At 35.1% G+C, this 26,408-nt stretch overlaps 3 protein-coding genes across 3 annotated transcripts; all 3 read right to left on the bottom strand.

Moving 5' to 3' along the window:
* Nucleotides 1-4,576: 4,576 nt before the first annotated feature.
* LOC132629891 (UPF0481 protein At3g47200-like) lies at nucleotides 4,577-6,488 on the bottom strand. The gene has a single exon (XM_060345299.1). It carries the CDS (start codon nucleotides 6,274-6,276, stop codon nucleotides 4,879-4,881), a length of 1,398 nt encoding a protein of 465 aa, XP_060201282.1. The 5' UTR covers nucleotides 6,277-6,488; the 3' UTR covers nucleotides 4,577-4,878.
* A 5,265-nt stretch (nucleotides 6,489-11,753) lies between these two features.
* LOC132634116 (uncharacterized) lies at nucleotides 11,754-12,689 on the bottom strand. Its single transcript, XM_060350417.1, has one exon. It carries the CDS (start codon nucleotides 12,687-12,689, stop codon nucleotides 11,754-11,756), a length of 936 nt encoding a protein of 311 aa, XP_060206400.1.
* Nucleotides 12,690-17,161: 4,472 nt separating this feature from the next.
* LOC132629893 (UPF0481 protein At3g47200-like) lies at nucleotides 17,162-18,832 on the bottom strand. The gene has a single exon (XM_060345300.1). The coding sequence runs from the start codon at nucleotides 18,628-18,630 to the stop codon at nucleotides 17,281-17,283; it is 1,350 nt and encodes a 449-aa protein (XP_060201283.1). The 5' UTR covers nucleotides 18,631-18,832; the 3' UTR covers nucleotides 17,162-17,280.
* Nucleotides 18,833-26,408: the final 7,576 nt, after the last annotated feature.

Below are 26,408 nucleotides of genomic sequence, written 5' to 3' on the forward strand. Positions count from 1 at the left end.
TGCCCAATAAGTTTTAGCTCAGATGATAGCTCCTGGGTAACAAAAGATGTGATGGTCCAATTCGAGCTGGCCCATTAGTTTGTTAGTGGGCTTTGAAAGCACCGGCCCGTTATCCTTCCACTGCACAGAGCGGGAAGTTATCGTTGCTCTGTGAAACCAGCCTGAAAGCACCGGCCCGTGCAAATTGCCCAATAAGTTTTAGCTCAGATGATAGCTCCTGGGTAACAAAAGATGTGATGGTCCAATTCGAGCTGGCCCATTAGTTTGTTAGTGGGCTTTGAAAGCACCGGCCCGTTATCCTTCCACTGCACAGAGCGGGAAGTTATCGTTGCTCTGTGAAACCAGCCTGACGCAGTGTCCTCCACTCTAAAGGCCATGAAGCCCATGCTTTTGCATGGACCACAAGGCCCAACTAAATGCTTGGATAGGGCAGGCCAGCAATATGCCAAAGCAAAGCCCAACCATCTGGATCAGCCCCATGTTCCATCACTTTAATACCCCCTCTTGGGTTACAAACCCTCGTTACAAGGCTCGGTGTTAGCATGTACTTCCTTAATTATTTATTAATAGAAAAGATTAGCTCTTCATTAGCGATGTGGTAATATTTCAATGTATTAATTGATTTTCCATAAGGAAAGTGAGACAAAACATAAGACTAGGAGTATTGATTGAGAAATATATTTAAATATTACAAATGAAATAAGAAAACTCACATCAGCTTTCAGTTTGGTAGCTGCTTTATATTGGACTTTGAACAAGTTTAATATTTTATAAATTATTGCAAATGTTAAATGGCAGTTTCATTGTTTTGTCTGTAACGTTGAACAAATATTGAATCCGCACTTTGCGTTATCCAAAAAGGTAATTTCTCAATATATTTGTAAAACTTTTTTAAAATAGGAACAAACTAAATGATGATGGCCTAAAAAAGAATATTTGCGTAAATCAGCCCTCAAAGTTATAGCTATCGCCTATCATGAACAAAAAAGGTGAAGGTCCATTTAGAGCTGGCCCATCAGGTAGTTAATAGGCTTTGAGAGCACTGGCCCATTATCCTTCCGCTACACAAAGCGGGAGGTTATTTTGTCTATAACATTGAACAATATATGAACAAATATTAAATTTGATACTCACGTTATGCACAAAGGTACTTTCTCAAATATATTTATACAACTTTTAAAAATAGGACAAACTAAATGATGATGGCCTAAAAAAGAATATTTACGTAAATCAGCCCTCAAAGTTATAGCTATATCGTCTATCATGAACAAAAAAGTTGAAGGTCCATTTAGAGAAGGCTCCATGAAACCAGCCTGACGTAGTATCCTTCTTTAAAGAGCACGGGCAACAACAAGGCCCGACTATATGCCTGGATAGGGCATGTTTTTTTGCGCGCATTGTCCTTCAAGGCACAGGTCTTTAATTTTTCCCCCTCAAATTGTTGGTCTTTAATTTTTTCCCTTCGTTTAAAAAAGTGACCGAAAATATCTTTAGGTTTTGGGTTCGAACCCCCGCTCAGTCAAAAATTTTAAAAAACACAAGCCAGAGTTTGGATTCGCAAGGCCCAACTCGATGACTAGATATGGCAAGCTTTTTTTTTTGTAAGAAAATTCTGCCTTGCAAATTATTACTCCCTCTATTTCAATTTGTTTGAATCTATTTCCTTTTTAGTCCGTGCCAAAATGAATGACCTATTTTCTAATTTGGAAACAAATTCACTTTATGAATGATTTACAGTCACACAAATTTTCAAGCCTTATTTTGAACCACAAGTTTCAAAAGTCTTTCCTCTTTCTTAAATGTCGTGCCCAGTCAAATGGGTTCATATAAATTGAAACGGAGGGAGTATTTTTTAATTTTGACCGAACGGGGGTTCGAATCCGGAACCCAGGAATTTTTAGGAGAAGGACAAAAACTGAAGATCAACAATTTGAGGGCCAAAAATTAAAGATAATAAGCACAAACATCGCAAACCATTTTTTTGCGCGGATTGTCCTTCTTTGGGGGTGGTCTTTAAATTTTGCCCCTCAAATTGCTGGTCTTTAAGTTTTGCCCTTCGCTGGAAAAGGTGGCTGAAAATATCCTGAGGTTTTGGGTTCAAACCCCTGCTCAGTAAAAAAAATATTAACTTCGCAAGGCAAAGTTTTGAAAACAGTTATGCCTTATGCGGCATACTTTACATTAAGGCATAACTAAAAGTTTGTCCCATACGGCAGAACTTTTCCTTAAAGCATAGACTTTGCCTTATAAGGTATAACTTTTTAGTTATGCCTTATGGGATAGACTTTTAGTTAAGGCATAACTAAAAGTATGTCTCCTAAGATGGAACTTTTTCTTAAGGCATAACTAAAAGTTTGCCTTATCAGGCAAAGTTCTGTCCTCTCCTGCAGACTTTTAGTTTTGCCATAAGGCAAAGTCTACCGCAGAAGGCAGAGTTTTTTGTAAAGCCTTGCTTTGCAATTTTTTTAAATTTTTATAACTAAGTTGAGATTCAAACTCACAACTTTGAGATATTTTAGGCGAAGGATTAAAATTAAAGACCACCAATTTGAGGACCAAAAACTAAAGACCACCCCCGACAAAGTTGATCGTGCAAATTGCCCGTTGCAAACTGCCATAGGGTAAGCCAACATTATGGTTGGGCCCAATGTCACATCACCCTGTTCTCCCCACTAGGTTAACAGGCCCACAGTATAAGGCCCGTTGCTTCCATTTGCTTCCTTAATTGCTTTACTAGTAATAGGAAAGGGATAAGGCATCATTATCACCCTCATCTAGTAGCGTTTTTGTTACGACTTATTTTACTTAATTTTTTATCTTATCAATCCCTTAAATTATTTAAAATCATAATATTTTATCCCCTTAAGGTTGACGTGGACACTCGCGTGTGACCAAATATTTGAGACGCGTAAGAGTTCCAAAAAATAATTTCTAACCAATGGAAATCTTCCACGTGTCTATTCCAAAGCTCCATTTTATTCCCCCACCGCCCAAAATTAATTCCTTTAATAATAAACCCGACCCGAATTACAAACAAACCAAATATGACCCAAGTCTCAAGCAAAACTCCATTCTCCTATATTCATTCCATTACCCGACCCAAATTAGAAGAACACAAGTCTCAAATTCTCTCCTTTTTTAACTAGTTACGGTGTATGATATTTTAGGGCTCGAAAATAGCAAAATTGTTTCTCCTTTTCTAATTTAGGGCTTTTAATTTATTCCCTAATCTCTGTGTATGATAATTTAATCCATGGTTGGGTCGGGTAATATTTGGGTGAGTTTTGGTTTGGGAAATAATTGGGGATGGGTTGGGTAGAGTAATAAATATAAATAAATTAAAAAGATAAAAGGTAGCGGCTTCACGGGATCCACAACGCATGCACACACCGCATGTAATTTATCTGGTCCGAGTGTCCACGTCAGCCTTAAGGGGGCAAAATATTACGGTTTTAAATAGTTTAGAGGGGTGATAGGACCAAAAATTAAATAAGGTGTGTCGTAACAAAAACGCTACTAGGTGAGGGGGTAATGATGCCTTATCCCAATAGAAAATATTAGCTCTTCATTAATGTGGTAATATTGCTTAAGGTGTGTAATTAGTGTAAATTAGAGTAGATTCCCTCCCCGCAACAATTGGCGAGTTCTTTTAACCTTTTTAGCCCTTCACTAGCCCTGTCTATAGTATTAGGTCCGGACGAATTTAATAGTTTTTTCACTTAAACTTTGTATTTATATTAGTAAAATCATTAAATATGTATTTGACTCTGCCTCTGTTACCATCTTTCTATGGTACACCCCGTTTCCGTAATACTCTACTAACTCATTCCTTGTGTTCTGTTAACACGTCAATTCCCCCTTGCAAATTAATGTTGTGAAGTGTGGAAATACAGAGGTTGTATAGGAGGGAGGCTTTTGGCGTTAGATTCCTTTCCCAATAAGATTGTTGGCGAATAATTTTTCAAGTGATTAGATTTTTACTTTTTGAAGCATGCTATATGCTGCCGTTTTTGAATGGTACACTGAACCAACTAATTCCACTCCCTTGCAACTTGCAACTATTCCGACATAAAAAATCTATTTATTCAAGGAAGATAGACTGACAAAACATCTTTACATGTGTCTACACTTTTGACAAAAATTGCCAAAAAAAGCTTATCCACAGCTAGTACCAACTAAGACAGAGAAATAAAATGACTCCTACTAGGTGCAAAGAGATTATGAGCATGTTTGAATGGGCTTATGCCTATAAGCTGCAATCAGCTTGTAAGTTAAAAAATTATATTGAGGTAATCTAATTTATTTTTTTGATTTATAAGTTGTTTTCAGCTTATAAGCTGCTTTAGATAAACTAAGTCAAATGGGCTCAATTATTTTTTTGAGCTTATTTTAAACACAAAATGACTTTAAACTGGCCAGCCAAACACTTAAAAAAGCTGAAAACAACTTATAAACAACTTATAAGTCAATCCAAACTGGCTCTATATGACTCTTCTGATCTGTATTTAGTATTAAATAGTAATAAAATGCTGCCACTCTCGATGAGGGAGATGGGCGAGATTGACCAAAAAAAAAAAGTACCAACTAACACATCTCATAAATGTATATAGTACCCAAAGTCTCATGCGAAAGATCCAACATCCACAAGTTGATGTTTTTTTAACTTTTGTACAATTTGGGAAACTTGGAAAACATTGTACCCGACTAGAGTAAATCCTTTCATAATGTTAGTATATATCTTGACATACTTTAATCTTCTTTAAGCAAATGTAACCAGAACTAACCATTCTAGCTTTTACAATATTGGGCCCGTGCTAGCACAAAAAGCTTCAAATAACACCAAGGCCACGTAGCTTCAAATAATTTTGCAAGTCCGAATTAAGAAGGAGGGTTAGTATAACTCAAAACAGAGTAAAGGGTCTGGAGAACAGCCAATGCCAAAAGCACCAAAGCAGCAAATGCTGACACAAAAGACCACGGAGAGCTAAAATAAGTGTGCTTGAAACTTGCCCAATGAACATGCCAACTCTTCTTATAATAATCATTCACCTTATTGAACAATCCCAACAAATAGCACTTGTCAATATCAAACATGACCTCTTTCCCAAGATTGTTTATGAATATAGCAACTTCAGCATGGGTGCCAAAATAATTCTCAATTATGTTGCAATCACTCAAGTACTCAACATCCTTGTGTGTGTTCACCAAACAATCAAGCAATGTTGCATAGGTTGTCATGTGCTTTGAACAATCCACATGACATTGCTCATATGCCACACAATTTATCAGGAATGCGCTCATGAAATCATCTATGGTAATTGTTGGCATCTCAATGAATCCATTATTGAATTTTATAGCCAAAAATGTCTCTTCTTGTCTAGGCCTTAGCTTAATCCCGGCGTGACGAAGCTTGGAGATGCATTGCTTGACATGTGTAGGCAAATTGATCCTTCTAGTTTTAGGCTCTTCATCATCTTGGAAAATGTAACTTGATCTAAGAAAATCAAGTAAGTGTTTCCCTTCAAGATTCCCAAATTTTTCAAAAACTTCCTTAGACCTTGGTAGTTTGAAGTTAAAGAAAGTTAAGACTAATTTGGCTAAAGAAGGGGTTGTTGGTGGTTCATCATATCCATTGGTGAATTCAAACAAAGATTTGAGTATGAAAAATGGAATTTGATTCTCAAGTCTAATTAAATCCCTTAATAAAAAAGGGTAAATCCAAGCCATAGAGAAAAGTGGATCCTCTCTCTCAATTGGGATTACACCTCCAATCTTTCTAAAAAGTTCAATAATGAAGCAACCATCAAGAACTAACATTTCAACAAACTCATCTCTAGTAAGAGGTATGGATTCAGAGTAACATGCCCTGGCTCTCATTTCTAGTGGTTGAATATTCTTCAAATAGTCCTCTAAGTTAATACCTTTTTCCTCTGTCCTCTTAAGCAAATTGCCCAATATTCGCCACTTGTGCTCTTCGATCATCTTGACGTTGTCTGTTCCGTGGTGGTACGGGCCAATCGACACTATTTGAGGTTCGTAGGTTCGACCATTGACGTTGATGAAACTTTGAGGTACTCGAAAAATGCAACAAGAACTCCGGCCAGCTGATTCGCTTAGGAGCCGAGGTGGTTGGGAGATTTTTTGTTGCATCAATTCTAGTTGGGTTTTGTTTACTTCCCAATTGTTTGTGACAACACGCTGCTCCTCAACGGAAGTCATGTTATTCATTTTGATTTTTGGAGGGACAGAGAGCTCTAGATTTTTTTTTGAAGACATAAGTTTTATCTTGAATTCTTGATTGATATAGTAGCTAGATATTTTAAATGGAAGATGACCAAATGGTGCATTGTGTAAATACAATATATGTGGGGGCTTACATTGTTGGTGGGAGGGAACTATTAGGGATCCAAATAATTGAGGTTGGAGAGATATTTATTAAGGGGTAACAGTCCTAAGTCCTAGCTGAGCTTTGGTTCTTTTACCTTTAAAGCAGATTTGCTAACCCTAATAACAGAAAAGAAAAAAAAAGGAGTGACAACCTGACAGGAATGGTTCAGCTGATTATTGACAATAACATAGTAGTATAAAATATTTTATTTTGGTTTCACCCGGTATTCCATTTTTATCCATTAAATAATATTTAAATTTAATCACTTGAAAAGTCTATTTTAAATTGTCAAGTACATGTATGATGTATTGCGGGCCAACTAGATATGGGGCACACAGTTTCTTCCTGTTCCCAGAGCTGAGGCATCGTAGGGCAGCTCCTTTCGCGCCGAGAAGTTCACACTGGGAATAAAAAGTTTCCTCACAAAGACGTTTTCGTATCAACGACTTAAATTTGAGATTGCTAATCAAGGATAAAAGAGTAATTATCAATCTATCACAAAGTCTTATTAATATATTGTTGTTATTTCGTTTGTATTGTATTTACCTACTATTTCTTCGTCTTTTCATTTCAAACTTTAGTGTTAAACTTTTCTAAATTCATGACTGCTAGAAATTTTTAAAGTTTAAAAAGTAGTATTAGTACAAAGAAAGAAATCTCCAGAAACCGTGAGCTCTTGAACCATTTGGTTAGATCAAGTTTAAGGGTATATATAAAATTATAAATTATAAACACTTGTTGTCAGTTTGATTCGATTTTTGTTTTTCAAAACCAGACCAAGCCCCGAGCCAAATATATTGTTTTTTTCTTATAATATAATACCAAGCCAATTCAAATTAAAAGAGAGATCGATTTATCAAGTAAGTTTGGTTTGATTTTCGGTTTAGTCCGATTCTTTTATTTTCTTTGAACACCCCAATTGGAATCAGCAATTTATGGACACTTACGCATGCGTTGTTAGATACTCCATTCCATTTTATGTGACACAACTAACTAATTTTCTTTGTGAATTTAAACATATGATGTTAATTTTTTTTTTAAATAAATATTACATAGTTAAAAACAACATAAAACATACTATAGTCCACAATAATTGATATTGTAAAATATTAAAGAAGTATTCACTTAAAAAAATATGATAAAAAAATTAATTGGACTTTTTAAATGGTAAGAGTAGTGTCACATCAAGTGAAAATAGTAAAAACGGGTGGAATCAATAGCCATGTGATGTAGTGGTAGTTAAAAAGAGGAAAAGACTAAAAGGAATAAGAGATCCTCTCATTTTTTCTTACTACTAATTACTGCTTACAGCTATGGCCTAGGAGTATAGGACACAAGAATGAGATGAATTTGTACTAGACTAGTATGTCACAAGTGTAAGAAGAAAAGGTCAAAATTTGTGTCACGGTGATTGGTGAAAAGTAATTTTAAAATGAGCTAGATTTATATTGTACATAAAGTGGTAAAATTATTGAAAGGCAGAATATATCGATAACTTTTAAAATTGCCGATATATTTCATATAGTCATTTAAACTATATATGTCTTGCTACGGTTAAGCACCTGACAAGTGATAAGTGTTCTTATTAGTCGTACACTTGTAGCTTAAATTTTGGATTAACTTATATCCGCATTCTTAAACGTTCATTACGTAAATACATGAAATATGTTGCTTTTTATAACTTTCTTCGTTCAAAAAAAAATTATTTTAATTTGATTTGATACAAAATTTAAGAAAGAAAGAAAAACTTTTGAAATATATAGTCTAAAATAAGTCTTAAATCTTTATGTAACTGTAAATCATCTCTTAAAATAAAATATTTTTAAATATATAAATGTGTCATCTTTTTAAAATAAATTAACAAAAAAAGAAAGATAATTTTTTTGAGATTGAGGAAATAATACACATCAACTTCAAACAAATTAAAAGGCACGAGACAAGACAAGACACGAGAAGGAGCCGAATTTGTACTAGTTCCCATGTCCAATAAGAAAAGTCAAATTTTTTGTGAAGAAAAGCAATTTTGCATTGAAAGCTAGATTTGATGTATAAAGTGGGAAAAAATTACTAAAATAAATTCTAATTTCTGTATTATTCACAAAAGCAATATTATTATGGCATATGACCTGTAACTATGTAAGGATGACGCAACATGGTCCAAGATTATAGTGCTCATTATATTTAGAAGTTAGGACAATTGAGTTCAAGCAACAGATTACGAATTCAACAAGACTCAGAGACAACATTAGCAACCCCTCTGTATTCCGCTTCAGCACTTGACTTAGATAGAGTAGGTTGGCGCTTGCAAGACCAAGAAATCAAGTTATCCCCAAGATAGACACAATAACCCGATGTGGAACGTCGAGTGTCTGGACATCCTCCCCAATCAGCATCTGTATATGATAGTAGTGATTGTAGAGAGGACTTGTATAAATGTGTGCCAAAGTCAATCGTACCTCGAATGTAACGCAAAATGCGTTTTAATGCTTCCATATGCTGGACTTTGGGGTCATGCATAAACAAGCAAACCTGTTGGACGGCGTATGATATGTCAGGCCGAGTGAATGTCAAGTATTGCAAAACACCTGCCAGACGACGATACTTCGTAGGATCCTCATACAGGGCGCTTGAAGAAGCGCTGAGTTTGCCTTTTGTGTCAACAGGAGTGGGGCAAGGGTTACACTGTGACATGTCTGCCCGGTCAAGAATATCCTCTACATAAGAACTCTGAGACATAAAGAGACTATTTTTGTCTCGGGAGACAGCAATTCCCAAAAAATAGCTCAACGGACCCAAGTCTTTCATTGCAAATTCCGTAGCTAACTTGGACATAATACCGAGTCTGAGAGAGTCTGAAGATGCAGTTAGAATAATATCATCCACATATAACAAGATGTAAGCAATATCTTTTCCACGACAATAAGTGAAGAGAGGGTTGTCAGATGTACTATGCGAGAAACCAATGGTTGCCACATATTCAGCAAAACGCTGATACCAAGCCCGTGGTGCCTGTTTCAAACCATAAAGAGACTTACGCAAGAGACAGACATGGTCAAGACGAGCTGGATCCCGGAATCCCAGAGGCTGATACATATAGACGGTCTCATTCAAATTGCCATGTAAGAAAGCATTCTTTACATCAAGCTGGTGAATGGGCCAAGAGTGAGATAAAGCAATAGTAAGAACCACACGAATAGTTGCCGGCTTGACCACCGGACTTAAAGTATCGTCACAATCAACACCTTCCCGTTGAGACCTGCCATCACCTACAAGACGAGCTTTATGCCTCTCAAAAGAACCATCAGATTTTTTTTATGCCGAAAAATCCATAAAGACCGAATAATATTAGCATTTGGAGGACGAGGGACCAACTCCCAAGTCTTACTATCAATAAGAGCATTATATTCATCTTGCATAGCATTTTTCCAATTCCGGCCATTAAGTGCACTAACGGGATTTCGAGGAATGGGGGAGATGGAATTGTTGGTGACACTTAAGGCTTGATTATGGTATTTCAAGTTCGACTTAAAAATCCCATGTTGACTACGTGTAGTCATGGGATGAACGGGTGGGGGGCTGCTGCCGTGGTGGGGCAGCGTGAGAGAGGGCGGAGCTGGCAGTGTGGGGACTGCCGTGTGGTCCGTGGCAGGAGAATGAATAGGCTGGCGGGCAGCTGGGGCAGTGGAGGTGTACTGCTGGGCAGTCGACGATTAAGGGAAGGAGGCGGGAGCTCGGGTGGGTTGCACGAGAGACAGGGGGCTGCATTGGTAGAGCAGTGGCCTGGTCATGCAACAATTGGATTCTCAATGGGGAATTATCATCATCCGAAAATTCATATGAGGTAGGAGATGGAGTATTGATTTGTGAAAATGGAAAGGAATTTTCATCAAACCACACATGCCGGGCTATGATTATTTTTCGGCTCGATAAGTCATACCATTTGTACCCCCGATGATTGGAAGGATATCCTAGGAAGACACACGGAGTGGACCTAGACTGCAACTTATGAATTTGTGTGGAGGGAAAAAGAGGAAAGCATAGACAGCCAAAGACTCGGAGATGAGAGTAGGATGGATTCTTTTAATAAAGAATGTGAGTGGGTGTCTTATATGCTAAGAGTTTAGAATGGAGAATATTGTGGAGGTACGTTGCCATGGCCAAGGCGTAATGCCAATAGGATGGGGGGCATAGATGCATGGGCAAGGAGTGTACGAACAATATTATTGATGGATTTAATTTTCCGTTTCGCCTTACCATTTTGGGGGGAAGTGTAGGGACAAGAAAAGCGGAAAAACATCCCGTTTTGTTCACAAAACTTATGAAAAGGACCATTGTCAAATTCACGCCCGTTGTCACATTGAAAGGTTTTAATTTCTTTTTCAAATTGAGTGCAAATGAAAGTCCGGAACGACAAGAAGCAATTATAAACTTGGGACTTTGTTTTGATGGGAAAAGTCCAAAGAAAATTAGTGTAATTAACAAGAAATAAAACATAATATCTGTGACTTGAAGAGCTAAGAACAGGTGAAGTCCATAAATCATTGTGAACAATGTCAAAGGGCATAGTTGTAGTTGAAAGAAAGTTATAAAATGGCAATTTAATTAATTTCCCCAGAGGGAAAGAATGATAAACATTGTTTCGAGCCTTATTACATTGAATCAAATTACTACTACGTAAAGAACTAAGAATAACATCCCCTGGATGACCTAAACGGGAGTGCCAGATATGAGGAGAGATGACACTAAAAGCAGATGGTGCGGAAGACGAGATGGCTCAAAAAATTTTGAAGAATGGATATAGATCACCCGAACTCTCACATCTCATGAGTTTGCTCCCCGTCCGTAAATCCTTCACATAAAAACCAAAGGGATCAAATTCAACAGAAACCATATTATCGATAGTAAATTTACGAACGGAAATAAGGTTTTTGATGAGTTTAGGTGCATGTAAGACATTTTTCAGTTTTAAAGAGGGATTTTCTTGAAGGGATGTATGACCATAACCACGAATTGGACTCATGTTACCATTACCAACAACAATGCCATTATTTTTGCTCAATTGATAATAAGACGAGAGAGTACCTTGGGAGTTGGTCATATGAGGTGTGGCTCCGGTGTCCATGTACCAATTCTTGTCATCGGGTGGATTCAACGACATTGTGTGCATAGCTTGATCAATATTTGTGGGCGCATACCCACCATGTGATGACGAGGCTGACGAATAGAATGACTGTGGAGGACGAGGACCAAGAACTCCCTGCTGCGAAGGAGCTGGACGCGACTGCTGCCAGTCGCGGGGCTGCTGCCACCCAGCCGTGGGGTACGGGCACGGTGGAGTGGCCCACGACTGTTTCCCCCAAGCTGCTCACGGTGGAAAATACCACGACGGGGCAGTGGGTCCCTGCTGCTGTGACGCAGCGGGCTGGTATGCCTGTGCATTAGTGCTGCTGCCCCCGCCGCTGCTTTGTCTATTGCCGCTGCCACCGCGGTTGTTGCGGTTGCCGCCGCTGCCACCACGATTATTTTTCTTTCCACGATTCTGCGAATTCCCACGATTGTTGAAGTTATTTGGAGAATTATTGGGCTGTCCATTTCCTGAGAAATTCTGAGGATTAACATTGTGGGAAACAAGAGCAGCATTTGAGTCGGAGTCGTGAATGGCGTCCTCGGCATGGCAATCTTCCTCAAGCTCAAGCATCGACCGGACAACGTCAAAAGATGAGAGAGGAGTAAGGTGCTGCACCGTCGTGCGAAAAGTTTTATATTCCTCCGACAATCCTCGCAGAAGACGAAGCACAAGTTGTTCGTCGGAAACTTTGTGACTGACGTTGGCAAGGTTGTCTGCAAGGACCTTCAGCCTGGTGCAGTATGCTTTCACATTCGGAAAATTCACCAATTTTGTGTTGGTGAATTTTGCATCAAGAGCAAGAGCCCTAGCCGATTTGTTGTCTTGAAAGAGATGAACAAGACGGTCCCAAGCTTCGGCTGCGGTGTCCTCTTGATGAATGATCGTGTTGAGAAGATCATTCGATATCGTACCATATATCCATTGCTGAACAATGTCATCTAGCCGTACCCATAGGGCCTTAGCAGCAAGTTTTTCGGTTGCAGTTGCCGGTGGTGGCACGGTAGGGGAGGCAGGAGGTAGGATGTGGTCAATGACAAAGTTTGCACGACAATGGAGCTTGAAGAGGGTAGCCCAGTTATTGTATTGGCTTCCTTCGTAGTCAAGCACAATAAGAATGCATGATTTGATATTGGTGACGGTAGTCGCAAGATGCAACTTGGAGGTGTCAGCCATGGAGAAGAGGAGGGGGAATAGTCGAAGGAGAGGAAAACGAAAAGTGGAGAGGGGGGGGGGGGGGGTCGGCGGCCAAGGGGAGGTCGGCGGCCAAGGGCTAGGGTTTTTAGGAGAACCTAGTCTGATACCATGTAAGAGAATATTTTCCTTGATTATTCTGTTCCATTGAATGGGTTGATATATATGATTTACAACATAATTGTGGGCTACAAATTAGGAACTAGTTGGACTAAATAATTCTAACATATTGCTGTCCTAAAATAGAAGATTACAAAATATATTTGACTAAATAATTACATAATCTAACAAGAAGATTAGATTATATTGTGCATATAGGAAAAAATAATTATACCGTTACTTGTTCAAATTTCAATTATGGCATTCTATAATTCTTTTGGTTCTCCATTTCTGATAGCACGTCAATGTCACTCGCTATAGACGATCTAAATGAAAGGATTAGTTTTTTCTATTTCTTCTTTCTTTTATTTCTTGGTTGTTTGCTATAATGAAATATTTATAACGCCTTAATTCAATTTTATGTGTGTTATCAAATTGCAAATTCTATTTAAAATTACTCTCTCCATCTCAATTTATATGAGCACTTAAATATTTGGGAGCCAAAAGGCTTTTTCTTCGACTACAATTTTGTTCAACTCTTTCCATATTGTGAATTACTACTAATTATGCAGACTTTTATTATGAAATATTTTACTATGAAATATTTAAAAAATTTATGTTAAAAATTGAGTCAAAGATTAACTAGTTTGACTCTTATACTGCGAATCCCTTCATATAAATTTGGGATAGAGGAAATATAAAGTAGGATTATTGTGAAGAAAAGAAAAAAGTCACATTGATAACGAGAGGAACAAAGAAGACAACATGAAAAAAAGAAATAAGTACTCCATTAGTCTTTGCAAGAGAGGCCTAAAACGGTAAAAACTCATTCGCATGTGTGTACACCAAGTCGGTGCCTATACACTTTTCAAAACTCTTAATCATAATTAATTTATATATACATTTGCACTTAGCTTTCATAATCAAATTAATTTCACATCCCACTCAAATTAAAGTAATGTCTCACTCTTCAAACACTTCTAGATATCATGATTAACGGGCGGATACGTGCATGTGAAATAAAGTAGGGCCTTCTTTTTCCTTAATCGCATCATTATGTAAAAGAAAGTGTGGGTTCACAAACTCAACATTCTTCCTTGACTTTTATTTCATTTGATTTTTTCAGCATCACTCTTTATAATATCATCACAGTGTTTATTATATGTAATCATCATAGAATATCTTCTCTTCTGTTTAGGTTTTACTTTTTGTATTCTTGTTGAGGGTGGGGCATGTCTTACCTCTGTTCAAATTAGAAAGGTGTGCCTCTTTAACTTGTAGTTGTACCTATTATTTTTAGGCACATTACCTTGTAAAACAAAATGTCTAGAGTGAAGTTGTTTAGGGCACTGTCTCGTGACATAATCTCTTGTCTCAATTTATATAATATCATTTTCTTTTAAGTTAATTCGAAAAAAATAATATATTTTTTTATTTGACAATAATTTAATTTTAAATTTTACTTTTTACGCTTAAAAAGATGATTTATAACAACACAAATATCTTTGGTTTGTTTTAAACCACAAGATTTAAAAAAATTTCTTTATTTTTTAAACTTCGTGCCCAGTCAAACTAAATCACATAAATTGAAACGGAAGGAGCATTATATATATATATTAAGTAACTATCTGATGCATACTTGCATGAAAAAGGAGTTAAGTTTATATATTAACAGTATAAATAATTTTTATGATTTAACTTGTTATAGCAAGTACTTGTTCTGTTTTCTTGGATATATATCAGACTTGATATGAAAAGTTACCTGATGGCTAAAAAACTTGTGCATGGCCGGTGCACGAAAAAGATCTTTTTTTTTTTAGGTGCACGAAAAAGGTCAGAATGGGAAAAACACAATAAAAAAAATTATAAAAAAGAGAATATTATTAACTACTAGAAAAGCTCAAATTACATGGGGATTTTACCTGTGAATTTTTTCTGCATGTATTTCCTGCGGGTTTTCATGCGAAAATCTAAAAATTCCTAATTTCTAGAATATTTACCTGTGGATCGATTTCCCCAGGTAAATCTGCAAGAAAATTCGCCATTTATCACCAAATTATTACCTGGGGATTTATTTGGAAAAATAATCCCCACGTATCATTTTTGTAGGTAATTCTGCAGGTAAACAACTAAAAATCTATAAAAAATATTTTATTTGTGAACTCGTAGGAAAATCCCCAGGTATTGGTACTTGTGGGTTTACCTGGGGATTATTTCTTAGGAATTTATCTAGGGATTTTATCACCTAGGGAATTACTAGTCAACCAAACATAATATATAAAACTACCAAATATAGTGAAACTAAATTACGAACTGAAATAATCAATATGCTAAATTAAATATGGATAAATAAAATTAAAATATTTAATCTTCTCTTCCATGAATTTTTGCCAAGAAATTCCTTGTGGATTACCTGAGATATTTTTCATGAGGATTTACTTGTGAAAACATTCGCAAGAAAATTTATCATGATCTTTTACCAATTTTTTTTTTTGCGAACTATTAGTATTTTTGATAAGAAATTCCGCAAGTAACTTACCTGCAGAATCGAAAACCCAAGTAACTTACCTAGGAAATTTTAAATCCGCAGATAATTATTATCCACGAGCTTTTTTTCAATAGATTTTGTGTGACAGAAAAATCCGCAGGAAACTTATTTACCTGTGAATTTTTCTTCAAAATCACCGAGAAATTCCCATGTTGGCTTTTTGACAAACTTAAACTCGTACGTAAATATGAGGATTGGCAAATCCTATGCCTTCTTCAATTGACTTGAGTGACCATGTTAGCAGGGTCCTTAAAGGAGTGCATGCATCTTTTGTGGAGTCAGTGCCATTCAGGGGCGGAGCCACACCTATTCAAGGGTGGTCATATGAACACCCTTCGTATTGTCGGATGCCTATATTAAATATAAAACTTTGTGGATATATACTAGTAATGAACAACCTTGACATAGAAAAGAAGGATAGCCCAGCAGCTAAGGGTGTGCAAACTCTCGCTGAGGACTTGAGTTCGAATCCTGGCTGTGTGTTTTCTTCATGCGCTATTTTTTTTTTCCTCACACATCCCCTGTCCTAAAACATAAACACCCTTGATGAAAATCCTGGCTCCGCCCCTGATGCCATTCAGATTCATTGGAATTTTCACAATCTTCTCTTACTATATATCTATTGTTTTTTACCTCGGTTATCTTTTACTTTGTATGCTATGTAATAATTTCACTATTAGTGTTTTATTATGTCTGTTTTACTTCTGTATTTTATCTTTTTAAAATTACCTTGAGATGTGTTATTTTGGGAAATAGATTCTTTATCTCCATGAGACATGAATAAGGTCTGCTTGCACTCTATATCCTTCCAAGATACCACCTCGTAATGATTACACATTTGTTGTTACTGGAATTTCACAACTTTCCAATTTGTGTACTTATTGTTGCGCTTTGGGGTCACTTGGATCCCTATACCTGGCATTCTTTTCTCGCCATTTTTTCTTCTCTTGAAAATAAGATGATATTTGCTTTCCAAGCTGTTCCAGCCTCATCATTTGACAGAGCTAGATAAAGTTGAGTATGAATCATCGAATACATATTTAATAAATTCATCAAATACGTGTATATATATTTATTGTGAAACTAATAACTAGAACAAGTTATGAGTTCAAAGCCAAGATCAAAATTCATAAATTCAAATCATAGCTCCGCCTTTACATATGAGATGCAAGAACGAAGCAACATGATCCGAAGATTATATGTGCATATAGGTAAAATTTATTTCTTATATACAAATATACTAAGGTAAACTAAGCTTCTTCTTGTTATAATTCTTTGCTCCGCCCACTGCCGACATCATTGTCATGTTTTAAATGAAAGGAATGGCTTTCTATTCTACCATCTTTTATATTCAATATGTCAGAGTGAGGTTAAAGCCTACAACCTTTATGAAGCAATGGACCACTAAAGGAAGCTTCTTACTTTGTCGAGCAGTGTATTTCTTGTCCTAATAAAATTTTCCAATGAAGCAGTTTCGAATGAGACCGCTTTGATTTAACGTCTAGTATACAAGGTTCGGGCCAAAAATTGTTGTGTCCGAATGATGAATTCATAATTTATTAACTAGATATGCTCATGTTTGTCAGTCGCGTCTTTACTCCTTTGGTATAAAGTAATGGAAAATACTTATATAACTCAATTCGATGAACCACATTACGCTTGTCAGAAATGTTTTTCTCAAGGTAGAATTCAACCACACACGTATGGATTTAGTATTAAATCAATCCACTTATATACAAATTAAAATAATGAGTGAATGAAAAATATTGCACAGAATAAAGTTTCATCTTCGCTATAAACAAAAGTATTGTCCGTTAGTTGATAGTTGTCTTTCAATGAGAAAAAGGGTTAACAAAATTGTGTGATGGTCTCCCTAAAAAGTACAAGATGCAAAATTTGGTTCTGCAATCGAATACGTGGGTAATCTTAACAAGGAGGGGTAACATAACTCAAAATGGAGTAAATGGTCTGGAGAATGGTCAATGCCAAAAGCACTAAAGCAACAAATGCTGAGACAAAAGACCATGGAGAGCTAAAATAAGTGTCCTTAAAACTTGCCCAACGAACATGCCAATCATTCTTATAATAATCATTCACCTTATTGAACAATCCCAACAAATAGCACTTGTCTATATCAAACATCACTTCTTTCCCAAGATTATTTATGAAGATAGCCACCTCAACATGGGTCCCAAAATAATTCTCAATTATGTTGCAATCAATCAAGTACTCAACATCCTTGTGTGTGCTCACCAAACAATCTAGCAATGTTGCATAAGTTGTCATGTGCTTTGAACAATCCCCGTGACATTGCTCATATGCCACACAATTTATCAAGAATGCGCTCGTGAAATCATCTATGGTAATTGTTGGCATCTCAATGAATCCATTGTTGAATTTTATGGCCAAAAATGTCTCTTCTTGTCTAGGCCTTAGCTTAATCCCAGCGAGACGAAGCTTGGAGATGCATTGCTTAACATGTGTTGGCAAATTGATCCTTCTAGTTTTAGGCTCTTCATCATCTTGGAAAATGTAACTTGATCTAAGAAAATCAAGTAAATGTTTCCCTTCAAGATTCCCAAAGTTTTTAAAAACTTCCTTAGACCTTGGTAGCTTGAAGTTAAAGAAAGTTAAGACTAATTTCGCTAAAGAAGGGGTTGTTGATGGTTCATCATAGCCATTGGTGAATTCAAACAAAGATTGGAGTATGAAGAATGGGATTTGATTCTCAAGTCTAATTAAATCCCTTAATAGAAAAGGATATATCCAAGCCATAGAGAAAAGTGGATCCTCTTTCTCAATAGGGATTACACCTCCAATCTTTCTAAAAAGTTCAATAATGAAACAACCATCAAGAACCAACATTTCAACAAACTCATCTCTATTAAGAAGTATGGACTCAGAGTAACATGCCCTGGCTCTCTCTTCTAGTGGCTGAATATTCTTCAAGTAGTCCTCTAAATTAAGACCTTTTCCCTTTGTTCTCTTAAGCAAATTGCCCAAAATTCGCCACTTGTGCTCTTCAATCATCTTGACGTTGTCTGTTCCGTGGTGGTACGGGCCAATTGACACTATTTGAGGCTCGTAGGATCGACCGTTGACGTTGATGAAACTTTGAGGTACTCGAAAAATGCAACAAGAGCTCCGGCCAGCCGATTCACTTAGGAGTCGAGGTGGTTGGGAGATTTTTTGGTGCATCAATTGTAGTTGTTTCTTGTTTACTTCCCAATTGTTTGTGACAACATGTTGAGCCTCAAAGGAATTCATGTTCACCATTTTGATTTTTTTGTGGGGGTGAGAGAGATCAATACTTTTTTTTAGGACAGTAACTTTTATCTTGATTGATATAGCACCTAGACATTTTTTAAGGAAGATGGACCAAAACTTGTGGGGGCTACATTGTGGTGAGTAAGAATTATGGGCTAGTTTGGTAAGATGGATAAGAATAACTAATCCCGTAATTATATTTGAGATGAGTTTATTTTATATTTGATTGGAATAAAATTGCGGTATAACTAATCTCAGGATTAATTATCCAGAGATTGTAATGTCATTTTATTCCTATGGGAGAATAGAATAACTAATCCCGGAATAATTGGATAACTTTTTTCCAACCAAACGATCCCTTAGGGAGAGATATTTATTAGTCGGTAATAGCCTTAGCTGAGCTTTGGTTTTTTTATATTTTAAAAATTGTTAACACTTATCTACTGACTTTGCTGTCATTAAGAACAGAAAAGAAAAAGGAGTGGTACGAACAGTTCATTCGATGATTAACAATAACATATTATAACCTACTTTGTTTTGATTTTCACCTGGTGTTTTATATTCCTATTAAGATTAGATTAATATTGAATTTGCGTCGAGAAGTCTCATAATAAGGATAAAGTGTTTTTTAACAAATACAATTTCATACTAAGAGCTCTAACCCGAAATCGCTAGTTAAAGATAAAAAAATACTTACTTGCACTAATAGAGCAAGTGTTAAAGCAAATCAAGAAATTAAAGATGAAAATTATTACTTGAAATCTTGTTGATACTTCTTTTGGCTTGTACTTCTCTACTATCTATCAAGTCAACCGCTAGAAATATAGGTTTTTTCACCGATAATTAATGAGAAATTTGTGATATAAAATTTAATTTTCCCACCGCAATCTCACCGAACCAGCTCATTCGAAAAAAGAATGGTGAAAATAAATTTCAACTGAAATGCTAAAAAACTTTGAAATATCTATGAAAATAGCAACGGAATATTTTTCAGTAAGAAAATAATAATTTTTTAGTAGTGGTTTGATTCCATTTTCTGTTTAGTGATTTTTTTTTCCTTTGAACACCCCTATGCAATGACAGTAGCGATTCATGGACAGTTGGACACCCACCCTGCACGCACTGTTAAATCTAGAAGGGGTAAAACCAAATGGAATCAATGGCAATGTGATATGGAGATGGTAAAAAAGAGGAAAAGACAAAAGGGAATACAGGTTCCTCTCATTTTTTCTTACTACTATTACTGCTTACAGCTAGGGCTTAGGTATAGGACAAAGATCACAAGACACAAGGAGATGGATTTGTACTAGACTTGGGGACAAGCTCAAGAAGAAAAGGTCAAACTTTGTCTCATGGTTATTGGTGAAGAAAAGTAATTTGAAATAAAGCTAGATTTAATGTATATAAAGTGGGAAAAATTATATACTAAAAATAGAAGTTTTATTTATATATTATTCACGGAAGCAATATTATTATGGAGTTAGCAACATGGAACACGGGGCTAAAGGCTTTCGAATAGTTTAAGTTCAGATTCCTATATGACTAGGGACGGTTCTATAATATTAGGTACGATTCAAATAAATTTATTAAATTTTACTTAGATTATGTTTTTATATTAATTTTTTTTAAATATATATAAATATTTATCGCGAATCTAATAACTAAAACAAACTTAGAGTTACGCTGGTGCCAAGTTCAACACACATTAATTTCAAATCATTGTTTCGCCTTTACGTGTGACATGCAAAAATGAAGCAACATCGCCCGACGATTATATTGTGCATATAACTAAAAACAAATTCTTATATATACAATTATAAATCATTGAATTCCCTTTACTTAAGTGGATTAAGCGTATCTTATTAGAATTTCTTACTCCGTCACAGCTGACACGTCGTTGTCATTTGATATAACGGTTCTAAATGAAAGGATCGATTTTCTATTTCTACTACTATATATTTTATATGTTATTTTTAGAATGTCAATCCCACTACCTTGATGAATCAAGGGACCACTAAACCACGAAGCTTCCTACTTTGTTGCGTAGTGTCACGTCTTGTCCTAATAATAAATTCAACGAAACGGTATCGAATGGGACTGCTTGATTCAACATGCATCCATCTTGTGTACAAGGTTCTAGCAAAAAATTATAGTTTTAAAATGATGAATTCATAAATTATTAACTACAGTAGATCATATTTGTCGGTCACGTCTTTACTTCTTTCGTATTCCCTACGTCTCAATTTATGTGATACTTTTCACTATTTGAGAGTCAATTTAACTAAATTTTGAAGCTAAATTTGATTAGATTAACTTAATATTGTAAGATTAAAATTTATATATTTGAAAACTAAATGGAAAGTACTATATTTGCAACTTTTTCCATATCATTTTAGTGAAAAAATACATCTTAAAATGTTGATCATAGTTCATGCAGTTTGAATTTCAGGAAAAATGTCATAAAAATTGGATCAGATGGACTATAAAATATCGAAAACTACTTATATAATTTTATCCAATGAGCAACATTATGTTTGTCAGAAATGTCTGTCTCAGCTTAGAATTCAACCACACACACTTTGGAATTATTTTCAATCAATCAACTTAATACAAAGAGTAACGGAAAAATATTGCACCGAAAAAAGGTCCATCTTTGCTATAAAACGAAAGTGTTATCCTTTAGTTTGATTTTTGTCTTTCAATGAGTAAAATGTTTGACAAAATTGTGTGATGGTCCCCTTAAAAATTTCAAGATTCAATATTTGGTTATGCAATCGAATACGTGGGCACTTTCTGTCTCTTCAACAAAACTTCCTTCTATCCTCTTTTTCTGTTGTCAATAGTGATTTGCTTCTCACTTTCGGTTTATCAGTAAGTTAGTCACGTTTTGATGAGTTCTTTGTTCATTTTCGTGAAAGGAAAGTTAGGTCACGCTTTCACAATTCATATTTTTAAGGAAATATACTAAAAAATCAAATAAGCTTTTATTTGTTTGTTCCACTCGAAATTTTATTCTCGTTGATCTTATCTTAAGATGTTTGTGTTATCTTTTGATAGATGTGTCGCTCCAACTCCCATCGAAACTCGCCACCTGATAATATCTTCAGCTAGGATTGACTTGCAAAACAAGTTTCGGGTCCCACAAGAGGGGCAATGCCCCGTTTTCGATTTACGAATAAGTAAGATGACATTAAAAGTATTAGTGTTTCACTTTCGCCTGCTCCCATTTATACTACATCTCTTATGTTATTTCACAAAATCAGAAACTAGGTCAAGCACATGTGATATTTTGGGTGCATCATCTCATTTATTACCATGATATATAAGCATCATGTGCAAATCAAGTACGCGATTGTGACATACCTCGAACGGTTTCTAAAGCTCATAATATACGTGATTGAGGATTCAACCACAAACACGTGCGCCTCAATGCAAATACCAAAAACCGATGTGAAATCACAAATCGACAAACATGCGCGCCTCAAAAATATAAAGATAAATGCACCAAAATTTGTTTTTTCTTTTTTCCGAGAGGGAATGGGACTAGAGAATGACAAGATTGCCTTCTACTGACATTTGCTATTGTAAGATAATAAGATAATATTTATTTAAAAAATGTTTGGACGGATTCAACAAAATCCAGTTACTTTTCTTAATATAATTGTTGGACAAGAGTAACACTATCTTCGATGGCAGAAGACAACATAGTACTTTGTTTACTTACTACTTTTCTATTTAATATTCTGCTTTTATTTCTCATCTTAACCCAAAATGTTTAAAAGATATCTTTTGAAATAATAGAAAGGAAAATCCGGGAAAATAGTTGGGATGTTTTTGGTTGATATTAAATATCAAAAACTAACCTTAGATAGTTATTTACCCAACCACTTAAACTAAAAGTAGCCGATAGATGTATAATATATGTATAATTGAGTAAAATCAACTTATGATCTATGTATATCAACTAAGAAAATTAAACACTAAAGATCCCAATAAAATTTGGTTTGGTCCGTCAAACTTTGGCATGTAGAAGAATGCATCCAACCATGTTCTACAAATATTTTTGATGGGCCAGAGCCTCTCTGTTTGGGCCTAGTGATAATTTCCAATCAAGAATTTTCATCGGACTTGCTTTTTAAAATTTGTTACTTAACTTTTGTCTTAAATAAATTTTTTCAACGAGAACTATAATCAACGTATGCTCTATGTATATCAAATAAGAACGGTGAACATTTAATTTAACCGGCTATTTATGTAAGGATATCAATGAAATTTAGTTTGGTATGTCAAACTTAGGCTGGTTATAAAAGATTGCATCCAACCATGTTCTACAAATATTTTTGATGGGCTTTGTCTATGGGCCTAAAGCCTCTCCATTTGGGCCTAGTGATAATTTCCAATCAAGAATTTTCAGCGGACGTGCATTTGTTATTTATTTTTGTTCTCGTGGAAACAATCTATGCAAAAATAGCTTTGGCGCTACACAACAGCTATAACTTCTCCTTCTTTTTAATATAAATTATGAGTACCCAACTATAAATGAAATATTAAGAATCCATTTTTGTTGGGATTGGTCTTAAAAAGCAATTTTTTGTGCGGAGTGCCCTTCAAAGGCACTGGTCTTTAATTTTTGTCCCTTTCGCCTAATACCATGAGGTTTGGGGTTCGAACCTCAGATCAATAAAAAAAATAAAAAAAAATCACAAGACAGAATTTTGTAGTAAAGTTAGGCCTTAAGGCAGAGTTTTCCTTCTGGTATAAGGCAAAACTCTACCTTAAGGGAGAGTTTTGGCATGCTTGAAGGCAAAACTCTACCTTAAGGTAGCAAAATTCTGCCTGAAGGGGAAGTTTGCAGACAAATCTCTGTCTTGCAAATCCAAACTCTACCTTGCGATTTTTTTTTAAAAAAAAATTTGACTGAGCGGGAATTCGAACCCGAGACCAAGAGATTCTAGCAAAGGCCAAAAATTAAAAACCATCCCAAAATAAGGATATTCCTGCGAATTAGCCGGAATCAGAGCTTTTGTGGAGAAGTGGGCCACTGATTTGGTATTTAGTTACTCCTTAATAAGTAAATAGTATTTAGATAATAATATCCTCTTAAAGGTGGCTATTTCTCAAAATTGTCGCACAGGTTTCGACATAAGTCCAGGTAGAAACTTGTTTAGGCCCAAAAATTACCACCCCTACCTATATTATATACCATGGATAGTTTAATTGTTGATTTGGCAGAACAGGTATCATTAATGTGATTACTTTTATTCCGTAAATCGTAAGGCATTTAAACTATTATTATTTTATCATTTTTATTTATTTTTAGTACTAATAACTCTGTTTTATTCACCTACCAAGCTATCCTCTATTAAATTGGGCCTTTTCTTTAACAACCAACACGAATATTTCATAATAGGGAGCATTACATATTTAATCCATACTATATTAAAAGTGTAAAGGGTTTAAAAATATTGATTGAACTTTTTATCCTTCATTAAAAGACTTCGCAATAGACAAAATAGTAATTTCACTATTTTTATCTAAGTTATTACACTAAAAAATTTAATAATATATTTTTGGCAAAAGAATACAACTAGTCACATTAGGATTCCATTACCGTAAAATTTTAATAATAGAAGTATTTAAGTTACCATAAACTTCAGGACTAAATCGAACCTCATGTGGAAATTAAGTTACCATAAACTTTAGGACTTTGTATTTTTTTTTCTCCAAAATTATCAACTAAAAAGATATGTTTTTTTAAATAATTGCACCTCACGTGGAAATTACCATAAACGCGCTGCACTCATGAAAGAAAATGAAGCAATAAACGATAGTAGTAGTAAGGGATTGGTAGCTCAGTACTTAGGTAGGGTCGAGAAAACAAAAATAGTAAATACTAAACACCCAAAATTGATCCTGGCGAACATGATATGTACAACTATAAAAGAATTTTAGTAATGGGGAAAAAACTTTCTTAAAACCATGTTCGATAACCTTTTCTTTTGAGATACTATTTTTTATCTAATTTATTACACTAAATAATTAAATAATATATTTTGGCAAAAGTACAATAAGTCGCATTAGGATTCCATTACCGTAAGATTTAATAATAGAAGTATTTAAGTTACCATAAACTTTAGGACTAAATTGAACCTCACGTGGAAATTATGTTACCATAAACTTTAGGACTAAATTGAACCTCACGTGGAAATTATGTTACCATAAACTTTAGGACTTTGTATTTTTTTTTTCTCCCAAATTATCAATTAAAAAGGTAAGGTTTTTTTTTTTTTTTTTTTTTAAATAATTGCACTCACGTGGAAATTACCATAAACTTTAGGACTTCTATTTCCATAAAAATTTGTTACCAACTTTGTTTAGAAGACATGACTTCTAACGTGAACAAGGGTCATAAATATTTTTTTATTTGTTTTTATTAAATTTTAAAAGTAAATTTTAAAAGTAAAGGATAGTTGGGTCACGCTTCCACAATTCATATTTTTAAGGATATATACTAAAAAATCAAACGAGCTTTTATCCGCTTGTTCCACACGAAATTTTATGCTCGTTGATCTTATCTTAAGACGTTTGCGTTATCTTTTGACAGATGTATCGCTCTAACTCCCATCGAAACTTGCTGCCAGACAATTTCTTCAATTAGGATTAACTTGCAAAACAAGCTTTGGGTCCCACGAAGGGGCAATGCCCCGCTTCCGATTTACGAATAAGTAATATGACTTAAAAGTAGTAGTGTTTCACTTTCGCCTTTTGGCTCCCATTTATACTACATCTCTTATGCCATTTCACAAAATCGGAGACTAGATCAAGCGCATGTGATATTTTTTATGCATCACCTCATTTATTACCATGATATATAAGCATCAGGTGCAAATTAAGTACGCGATTGTGACATACCTTGAGCGGTTTCTAAAGCTCATAATATACATGATTGAGGATTCAACCACAAAAACGTGCGCCTCAATATAGATACAGAAAACCGATGCGAAATCACAAAACGAAAAACATGTGCGCCTCAAAAATATAAAGATAAATGCACCAACATTTGTTTTTTTTTTTTCTGAGAGGGAATGGGACTAGAGAATGACGAGATTGTCTTCTACTGACTTTTGCTTTTAATATTATATAAGATAAGATAATAAGATAATATTTATTTAAAAAATGTCTGGACGGCTTCAACAAAATCCAGTTACTTTTCTTAATATAATTGTTGGACAAGGGTAACACTATCTTCGATGGCAAAAGACAACATAGTACTTTGTTTACTTACTACTTTTCTATTTAATATTCTGCTTTTATTTCTCATCTTAACCCAAAATGTTTAAAAGATATCTTTTGAAATAATAGAAAGGAAAATCCGGGAAAATAGTTGGGATGTTTTTGGTTGATATTAAAATATCAAAAACTAACCTTGATAGTTATTTACCTAACCACTTAAACTAAAAGTAGCCGATAGATATATAATATATGTTATATGTATAATTGAATAAAATCAACGTATGATCTATGTATATCAACTAAGAAAACACTAAAGATCCCAACAAAATTTGGTTTGGTCCGTCATACTTTGGCATGTAAAAGATTGCATCCAACCATGTTCTACAAATATTTTTGATGGGCTTTGGTTGGCTATGGGCCAAAGCCTCTCTGTCTGGGCCTAGTGATAATTTCCAATCAAGAATTTTCATCGGACGTGCTTTTTAAAAATTTGTTATTTAACTTTTGTCTTAAATAAAAAATTTCAACAAGAACAATAATCAATGTATGCTCTA

Source organism: Lycium barbarum, chromosome 3 (assembly GCF_019175385.1).
Source record: "Lycium barbarum isolate Lr01 chromosome 3, ASM1917538v2, whole genome shotgun sequence".
Classification (NCBI taxonomy): Eukaryota; Viridiplantae; Streptophyta; class Magnoliopsida; order Solanales; family Solanaceae; genus Lycium; species Lycium barbarum.